We start from the raw sequence: 9,809 nt of genomic DNA on the forward strand, positions 1-9,809 counted from the left end.
TATATATATATATATATATATATATATATATATATATATAAGATTACATCTCATCGCGACTCAACTGAAGAACTCTCATCTAACTTCGAACTCAAATCTGAGTATCTCACTTGAGAGATGTTCCAAGTGACTATTAATATGGGCTTGAATGTTGCAACCGAGAGTAACGAATAGGCGCGTTACTCGAATTCGCGATTTGCGAGAACGCCGAGTCGGACGTCGCCAGCCGATCGATTTGCAGCTTGCTAGCAACGTTTTTTTCCTTTTTTCGTTCGTTCTTTTTCTCGCGGCGCGCAATACACGGTCAAAGTGTGTCAGATGAAAGTCCGGGATGAAAGTGGAGTCGGTCGTACGACGTCACATTAGCTCGAGCGTCTAGGCTCAAATTATCTCGCGAACGGCGCATTGTGGAATCGCGACACCGGGAACAACGCGCGGCATCGCGCGCGCGACCGAGTATCAAGTGACTCCGCTCTTTCGCTTTAACGGTAGAGCCGCGCGAATACACTTAGGAATTCGTGCGAGCGCGCGCCGCAAGTGTGGAGGGAGGACCCGAAAGGTTAACCGAGACGTCCACGAACTTAACGTCCACATAGTCTCTGCCCTGCGGCTTTTCAGCGCGATTTCTACCAGTAGAAATTCATTCTTCGCGCGCGAGTACTCGAGCCCTCTCGTGTGTTTTCCTCTGCGTCTCTAATCGGCAGAACGAAAAATCGAGAGAGGATAGACGCACATCTTCGGTCGTTCAAGCAGGGAAAATCGCGTAGACCATCATGCATTTGAGAAGGATGAGTGCGGAAAATTTCCACATTACCGTTCCGACTGGATCCCGATTAAAAATTTATCCCATAATCCTGATTACGTTAATTTCAATCAATTTATCTAGTTTGTACAAAATAATGTTACCTTAATTATTAATAAGATTCCCCAATTACTAATAATCCTTATTATCAACAAGATTCTGAACGCTACGCTGCACGTTGCATGACTTATTAGGACTTGAGAACATCATCTTATGCAAAGCAGATAACTGATTGGAATTAATCGGAACTGATCAAGATCACGAGGTTAATTTCTAATCGGGATCTTCACTAACAAATAAACCTACTCAAGTAAACCTATCCAAAAGGTACACTCCGATTTCTTTCTAATTTGGCACAAATGTAGAAGTACAAAAAATATAGATCATGTTTTCTGATTTTGGTCCACTTTGAGTTTCACGGGCAGTTTAGAGCTTTTTAATGTTCTCCTATCATCAAGTACAACAAAAATGCATAAGAAATAAAATTGAATACAAAATATAGTTAAATAATTTTAACAAAATCGATATAGCTGAGACATGAACCATTCTAAATTTCTTTAGCCGAGATTCCAACCGAAATATTTCAAATTTGTGCTAAATTAGTAAAAAATGATTCGAAACCGAGAGAGTTTTTCGGTTCAGCCAAACCGAGAGAGAGAGAGAGAGAGAGAGAGAGAGAGAGAGAGAGAGAGAGAAATCCGGCAATTTTAATTAAAGTTTTTACAAAATCGGCATAGCTAAGACACGAATCATTCTAAATTTCTTTAGCCGAGATTCCAAACGAAATATTTCAAATCTGTACTACATTAATAAAAAATGATTCGAATCGGCCAAACCGAGAAATTATTTGTATAAATAATTTTTTTCAACTTTTTACACGTTTTATTTAAACATTTTATTATTTATACAAATAATTTTACACATTTGACTTTATATTCATAATCAGCAAACCAAAAACGCCTATATCTTGTATTTAATTTTATTTCTTATGTATTTTGTTGCATTTGTTGGTGATAGGAGTGAGAGCAAAAAAAGCTATAAATAAACCGTGAAACTCAAAGTGGGCCAAAATGAAAAATGACCTAAATATTTTTTATACTTCTACATTTGTGCCAAATTAGAAAGGAATCGGAATGTAACTTTTAGGTAAGTTTACTTGTAAGAGAAAAAGCTTTGCTAATTTAACAAAATACTAGCAGCTACAAATAGTAGCAACAAATGGTTAGGTATGGCAAATAACTCCGTAGTGGCAACAAATGATTTGTTACTTTCAATATGCTACTTCAAGAAATACTTCAACTTCACAATTTACTTTCACTTTGATTGTGATAAAATTTTCTTTTATGATAAAATTATCTTTAGTGTCAAAATAGGTTGTATCATAAGCTTCAGAATATCAAGATAAGTGTTGAATAGAATAGTGAAGCTGAAAGTAGGATCAATATTTCGACTCGGGATTGTTAAAATGACAAACGATGAGAAATGATTTGCAACCGTTCGATCTGTTTCCCTAACGATCATCAAACGGCTTCCTGATAACCGAGGTATTTTCCTCAGTGCAATCGTCGGGATCATCGGACACGAGAACTGAAATAAGGAGGGATGAAATAAGGTGTGCTCACCGTCGTGGCTTCGGACGTAGTATCTCGTGACCCGAATCGGATATGCAGATACTCAGGCTCAGTGGTCTACCGTAGTGCTCAGACGGTGCACCAGCCTGCACGGCTGCCTGTTGAGGGCTGGAGATACCACTCCAGCCGGAAGTGCTACCTAAGAAGAGCGGCTGTTGCCCGCAGCCGTCCATCGTCGGCCGCTCCAGGTTCATGGTGTCTCCGGAGAGCCGCTAGTACCGCTGGGAAACCTGCAAATCATTGGACGTTTATTACACTCGATATGCTAACTTTATGCATGTTTATTGCGCGCGCCTCCCCGCCTATGGGTTATAAAATCCGGTGGCGCGTAACAACGTTGTTTACGCAGCCACGCGGAGCGACATGCCGCACAGTGGAGTCAAATGAAATTCCAGGTTTCAAAAAAGGCTGCAGTCTTGAACCTTGAACCGACTTCGATAATTTTTCTTCTTTTCTTTTATTGGAAGCTGATAGAAACTACTTTGTCAAACCAGATTTCTGCTTTTTGCTTCTGTTCTTCTAGACTGTTAGACGTAAAGAAGTTAGATTTAGATAGTTTTTTTTAATCAAACAATCCCAATAGATGCTGAGACTCAAAACTTATTACTTCAAGAACAATAATTAATAAAAACACTGATTACATGATAGTAATAGTTTTGTCTTACTTAATTCAATAGTTTTTATTGATTAAAATTACTATTTTAATTAATCTCGTTTAGTGAGTTAAGATATGATTTAGTGTCAGACTGTGTCAATTTACGACTTTTTTTCAAAACTTATAATCAAGGTTTGAATATCGAATTTTAATATCAACAGCCTAATATTAAATCAGATGAGATACAAAGTAAATAGCGAATAACTATTTGATTGAAAAATATTTCTAAATCTAACTTTTATTTATGTTTGATTTATAAGAAGGGCATCAAAAGACAAAAATTTGACTCGACAAAGTTGTTTCAAATTTCACTAGTTTTCACAAAAGAAGCGTCGAAATCGGCTCAGATTTCGAAGTTACAACCTTTCTTGAAACATGAAACTTCATTTGATCCTACTGCGCGCCGCGGACATTATTTCGAGCAACAAACGAGATTCATTCATCGCCACGAGCAAGAGGGAAAGAAAGGAAAAGACGAAGGCGCATCGTAAGATACGCGTTTCGAATCCGGCGAATGAAAGGAAATGTTGCACAAACACGCCGTGCGCTCGAGGATAATGCCGAGATTCTACCTGTACTTCACACGATACTCCCAACTAGCTAACCAGGAATAATCTATGAAAGAAAGTAATTATGCGAAACTTTCTCGAGCACGAAGGTCATTAACGAGCCGGTCGGATAATTGTGAGGAGGTAATTAACGGTCGAGATGTTATCGCGCCGAGGAAAACAATTATTTAGGCTTGATTCATGCGCGAGAGAAATGGCAAGTTAAAATTGACGATAAAGACGAGGTGCATTTTTATTGATAAGATGTAAGCTTTGCACGTTCGTCGGGAAAACCGCGAAATAATCATGAATTTGAGGGCACAAGGGAGAAGAAAGTGGAAAGGCGGAAAACTTGTTTCGTAACTTGTAAATCAGAAATATACAGAGAAATCTTATAAAAAATGTATAAAATGTATAAAATGAATAATCGTGACGCGATGTATGAGCGTGACTTAACGCGCGCGCACGCACGAGAGAGAGAAAGAGAAAGAGAGAGAGAGAGAGAGAGAGAGAGAGAGCGAGAGAGAGAGAGAGAGAGAGAGAGAGAGCGAGAGAGAGAGAGAGAGAGAGAGAGAGAGCGAGAGAGAGAGAGAGAGAGAGAGAGAGAGCGAGAGAGAGAGAGAGAGAGAGAGAGAGAGCGAGAGAGAGAGAGAGAGAGAGAGAGAGAGCGAGAGAGAGAGAGAGAGAGAGAGAGAGAGCGAGAGAGAGAGAGAGAGAGAGAGAGAGAGCGAGAGAGAGAGAGAGAGAGAGAGAGAGAGCGAGAGAGAGAGAGAGAGAGAGAGAGAGAGCGAGAGAGAGAGAGAGAGAGAGAGAGAGAGCGAGAGAGAGAGAGAGAGAGAGAGAGAGAGCGAGAGAGAGAGAGAGAGAGAGAGAGAGAGCGAGAGAGAGAGAGAGAGAGAGAGAGAGAGCGAGAGAGAGAGAGAGAGAGAGAGAGAGAGCGAGAGAGAGAGAGAGAGAGAGAGAGAGAGCGAGAGAGAGAGAGAGAGAGAGAGAGAGAGCGAGAGAGAGAGAGAGAGAGAGAGAGAGAGCGAGAGAGAGAGAGAGAGAGAGAGAGAGAGCGAGAGAGAGAGAGAGAGAGAGAGAGAGAGCGAGAGAGAGAGAGAGAGAGAGAGAGAGAGCGAGAGAGAGAGAGAGAGAGAGAGAGAGAGCGAGAGAGAGAGAGAGAGAGAGAGAGAGAGCGAGAGAGAGAGAGAGAGAGAGAGAGAGAGCGAGAGAGAGAGAGAGAGAGAGAGAGAGAGCGAGAGAGAGAGAGAGAGAGAGAGAGAGAGCGAGAGAGAGAGAGAGAGAGAGAGAGAGAGCGAGAGAGAGAGAGAGAGAGAGAGAGAGAGCGAGAGAGAGAGAGAGAGAGAGAGAGAGAGCGAGAGAGAGAGAGAGAGAGAGAGAGAGAGCGAGAGAGAGAGAGAGAGAGAGAGAGAGAGCGAGAGAGAGAGAGAGAGAGAGAGAGAGAGCGAGAGAGAGAGAGAGAGAGAGAGAGAGAGCGAGAGAGAGAGAGAGAGAGAGAGAGAGAGCGAGAGAGAGAGAGAGAGAGAGAGAGAGAGCGAGAGAGAGAGAGAGAGAGAGAGAGAGAGCGAGAGAGAGAGAGAGAGAGAGAGAGAGAGCGAGAGAGAGAGAGAGAGAGAGAGAGAGAGCGAGAGAGAGAGAGAGAGAGAGAGAGAGAGCGAGAGAGAGAGAGAGAGAGAGAGAGAGAGCGAGAGAGAGAGAGAGAGAGAGAGAGAGAGCGAGAGAGAGAGAGAGAGAGAGAGAGAGAGCGAGAGAGAGAGAGAGAGAGAGAGAGAGAGCGAGAGAGAGAGAGAGAGAGAGAGAGAGAGCGAGAGAGAGAGAGAGAGAGAGAGAGAGAGCGAGAGAGAGAGAGAGAGAGAGAGAGAGAGCGAGAGAGAGAGAGAGAGAGAGAGAGAGAGCGAGAGAGAGAGAGAGAGAGAGAGAGAGAGCGAGAGAGAGAGAGAGAGAGAGAGAGAGAGCGAGAGAGAGAGAGAGAGAGAGAGAGAGAGCGAGAGAGAGAGAGAGAGAGAGAGAGAGAGCGAGAGAGAGAGAGAGAGAGAGAGAGAGAGCGAGAGAGAGAGAGAGAGAGAGAGAGAGAGCGAGAGAGAGAGAGAGAGAGAGAGAGAGAGCGAGAGAGAGAGAGAGAGAGAGAGAGAGAGCGAGAGAGAGAGAGAGAGAGAGAGAGAGAGCGAGAGAGAGAGAGAGAGAGAGAGAGAGAGCGAGAGAGAGAGAGAGAGAGAGAGAGAGAGCGAGAGAGAGAGAGAGAGAGAGAGAGAGAGCGAGAGAGAGAGAGAGAGAGAGAGAGAGAGCGAGAGAGAGAGAGAGAGAGAGAGAGAGAGCGAGAGAGAGAGAGAGAGAGAGAGAGAGAGCGAGAGAGAGAGAGAGAGAGAGAGAGAGAGCGAGAGAGAGAGAGAGAGAGAGAGAGAGAGCGAGAGAGAGAGAGAGAGAGAGAGAGAGAGCGAGAGAGAGAGAGAGAGAGAGAGAGAGAGCGAGAGAGAGAGAGAGAGAGAGAGAGAGAGCGAGAGAGAGAGAGAGAGAGAGAGAGAGAGCGAGAGAGAGAGAGAGAGAGAGAGAGAGAGCGAGAGAGAGAGAGAGAGAGAGAGAGAGAGCGAGAGAGAGAGAGAGAGAGAGAGAGAGAGCGAGAGAGAGAGAGAGAGAGAGAGAGAGAGCGAGAGAGAGAGAGAGAGAGAGAGAGAGAGCGAGAGAGAGAGAGAGAGAGAGAGAGAGAGCGAGAGAGAGAGAGAGAGAGAGAGAGAGAGCGAGAGAGAGAGAGAGAGAGAGAGAGAGAGCGAGAGAGAGAGAGAGAGAGAGAGAGAGAGCGAGAGAGAGAGAGAGAGAGAGAGAGAGAGCGAGAGAGAGAGAGAGAGAGAGAGAGAGAGCGAGAGAGAGAGAGAGAGAGAGAGAGAGAGCGAGAGAGAGAGAGAGAGAGAGAGAGAGAGCGAGAGAGAGAGAGAGAGAGAGAGAGAGAGCGAGAGAGAGAGAGAGAGAGAGAGAGAGAGCGAGAGAGAGAGAGAGAGAGAGAGAGAGAGCGAGAGAGAGAGAGAGAGAGAGAGAGAGAGCGAGAGAGAGAGAGAGAGAGAGAGAGAGAGCGAGAGAGAGAGAGAGAGAGAGAGAGAGAGCGAGAGAGAGAGAGAGAGAGAGAGAGAGAGCGAGAGAGAGAGAGAGAGAGAGAGAGAGAGCGAGAGAGAGAGAGAGAGAGAGAGAGAGAGCGAGAGAGAGAGAGAGAGAGAGAGAGAGAGCGAGAGAGAGAGAGAGAGAGAGAGAGAGAGCGAGAGAGAGAGAGAGAGAGAGAGAGAGAGCGAGAGAGAGAGAGAGAGAGAGAGAGAGAGCGAGAGAGAGAGAGAGAGAGAGAGAGAGAGCGAGAGAGAGAGAGAGAGAGAGAGAGAGAGCGAGAGAGAGAGAGAGAGAGAGAGAGAGAGCGAGAGAGAGAGAGAGAGAGAGAGAGAGAGCGAGAGAGAGAGAGAGAGAGAGAGAGAGAGCGAGAGAGAGAGAGAGAGAGAGAGAGAGAGCGAGAGAGAGAGAGAGAGAGAGAGAGAGAGCGAGAGAGAGAGAGAGAGAGAGAGAGAGAGCGAGAGAGAGAGAGAGAGAGAGAGAGAGAGCGAGAGAGAGAGAGAGAGAGAGAGAGAGAGCGAGAGAGAGAGAGAGAGAGAGAGAGAGAGCGAGAGAGAGAGAGAGAGAGAGAGAGAGAGCGAGAGAGAGAGAGAGAGAGAGAGAGAGAGCGAGAGAGAGAGAGAGAGAGAGAGAGAGAGCGAGAGAGAGAGAGAGAGAGAGAGAGAGAGCGAGAGAGAGAGAGAGAGAGAGAGAGAGAGCGAGAGAGAGAGAGAGAGAGAGAGAGAGAGCGAGAGAGAGAGAGAGAGAGAGAGAGAGAGCGAGAGAGAGAGAGAGAGAGAGAGAGAGAGCGAGAGAGAGAGAGAGAGAGAGAGAGAGAGCGAGAGAGAGAGAGAGAGAGAGAGAGAGAGCGAGAGAGAGAGAGAGAGAGAGAGAGAGAGCGAGAGAGAGAGAGAGAGAGAGAGAGAGAGCGAGAGAGAGAGAGAGAGAGAGAGAGAGAGCGAGAGAGAGAGAGAGAGAGAGAGAGAGAGCGAGAGAGAGAGAGAGAGAGAGAGAGAGAGCGAGAGAGAGAGAGAGAGAGAGAGAGAGAGCGAGAGAGAGAGAGAGAGAGAGAGAGAGAGCGAGAGAGAGAGAGAGAGAGAGAGAGAGAGCGAGAGAGAGAGAGAGAGAGAGAGAGAGAGCGAGAGAGAGAGAGAGAGAGAGAGAGAGAGCGAGAGAGAGAGAGAGAGAGAGAGAGAGAGCGAGAGAGAGAGAGAGAGAGAGAGAGAGAGCGAGAGAGAGAGAGAGAGAGAGAGAGAGAGCGAGAGAGAGAGAGAGAGAGAGAGAGAGAGCGAGAGAGAGAGAGAGAGAGAGAGAGAGAGCGAGAGAGAGAGAGAGAGAGAGAGAGAGAGCGAGAGAGAGAGAGAGAGAGAGAGAGAGAGCGAGAGAGAGAGAGAGAGAGAGAGAGAGAGCGAGAGAGAGAGAGAGAGAGAGAGAGAGAGCGAGAGAGAGAGAGAGAGAGAGAGAGAGAGCGAGAGAGAGAGAGAGAGAGAGAGAGAGAGCGAGAGAGAGAGAGAGAGAGAGAGAGAGAGCGAGAGAGAGAGAGAGAGAGAGAGAGAGAGCGAGAGAGAGAGAGAGAGAGAGAGAGAGAGCGAGAGAGAGAGAGAGAGAGAGAGAGAGAGCGAGAGAGAGAGAGAGAGAGAGAGAGAGAGCGAGAGAGAGAGAGAGAGAGAGAGAGAGAGCGAGAGAGAGAGAGAGAGAGAGAGAGAGAGCGAGAGAGAGAGAGAGAGAGAGAGAGAGAGCGAGAGAGAGAGAGAGAGAGAGAGAGAGAGCGAGAGAGAGAGAGAGAGAGAGAGAGAGAGCGAGAGAGAGAGAGAGAGAGAGAGAGAGAGCGAGAGAGAGAGAGAGAGAGAGAGAGAGAGCGAGAGAGAGAGAGAGAGAGAGAGAGAGAGCGAGAGAGAGAGAGAGAGAGAGAGAGAGAGCGAGAGAGAGAGAGAGAGAGAGAGAGAGAGCGAGAGAGAGAGAGAGAGAGAGAGAGAGAGCGAGAGAGAGAGAGAGAGAGAGAGAGAGAGCGAGAGAGAGAGAGAGAGAGAGAGAGAGAGCGAGAGAGAGAGAGAGAGAGAGAGAGAGAGCGAGAGAGAGAGAGAGAGAGAGAGAGAGAGCGAGAGAGAGAGAGAGAGAGAGAGAGAGAGCGAGAGAGAGAGAGAGAGAGAGAGAGAGAGCGAGAGAGAGAGAGAGAGAGAGAGAGAGAGCGAGAGAGAGAGAGAGAGAGAGAGAGAGAGCGAGAGAGAGAGAGAGAGAGAGAGAGAGAGCGAGAGAGAGAGAGAGAGAGAGAGAGAGAGCGAGAGAGAGAGAGAGAGAGAGAGAGAGAGCGAGAGAGAGAGAGAGAGAGAGAGAGAGAGCGAGAGAGAGAGAGAGAGAGAGAGAGAGAGCGAGAGAGAGAGAGAGAGAGAGAGAGAGAGCGAGAGAGAGAGAGAGAGAGAGAGAGAGAGAGAGAGAGAAAGGAAGAAATATAAAATGCAGAAATGTATGAATGCACACAGAAAAATTTAACAAATCATAAATTTAAAGAAATCTCATCATCATGTACTCCAAAGAAGATTTTATTCTCTTTAAGAGAACATCATAAAACCTTATCCAAGAGAAAGTTAGCTCGACTTTATGTAGCAAGTAAACGTTTGCTTTATTGTTTTAATTTAATATTCCCAGTTGAAATGCTAAACTTACCAGGATTCAGAACGTATTTTGAATAAATTTGATGCTCGTAATGAGAACATGTAGTAGATTTGCGGATAATTACAACACATAAATTTTTTATTTTTTAAATAGTCTTTCTGTCAGTGTAAAATAGAATTTTGTATTAGATACGGATCGGATACGGGGGATGTATAAGTACAAAAGAATCTTAAAGAAATGACAAGAGTACCGTGTAAAGATCTACGCTACATCCACATATGCGTCATGCATGCGACAAGAAAATTCACTTTATTTTATTCTTATATGACCTGGTAAGTATTCTGCGCTTCAGTCTGTTGTTTGATTTTCTCGAAAGACGCTACTTTCACGCACGTCTCGATATATCTATTCTCAATAGAAATACGGAGCGAGAAATTATGAAGTAGAAAAAGAGAGAGAGAGAGAGAGAGAGAGAGAGAGAGAGAGAGAGA

The 9,809-nt window shown here is 45.6% G+C and overlaps 1 protein-coding gene across 3 annotated transcripts in view; it reads right to left on the reverse strand.

Moving 5' to 3' along the window:
- Positions 1 to 9,809, reverse strand: part of LOC116849270 (ankyrin repeat and BTB/POZ domain-containing protein 2) — a 48,224-nt gene that overhangs the window by 27,991 nt on the left and 10,424 nt on the right. For all 3 annotated transcript variants that reach the window (XM_032826239.1, XM_032826238.1, XM_032826237.1), the window contains one exon: positions 2,425 to 2,663. In XM_032826239.1, coding sequence (XP_032682130.1) covers positions 2,425 to 2,627 — 203 coding nt within the window. In that variant the 5' untranslated portion in view covers positions 2,628 to 2,663. The remainder of the gene's footprint in view (positions 1 to 2,424; positions 2,664 to 9,809) is intronic.

This window comes from Odontomachus brunneus, unplaced genomic scaffold (assembly GCF_010583005.1).
Source record: "Odontomachus brunneus isolate Ranch 3 - 2012 unplaced genomic scaffold, Obru_v1 Obru_scaffold_110, whole genome shotgun sequence".
Lineage (NCBI taxonomy): Eukaryota > Metazoa > Arthropoda > Insecta > Hymenoptera > Formicidae > Odontomachus > Odontomachus brunneus.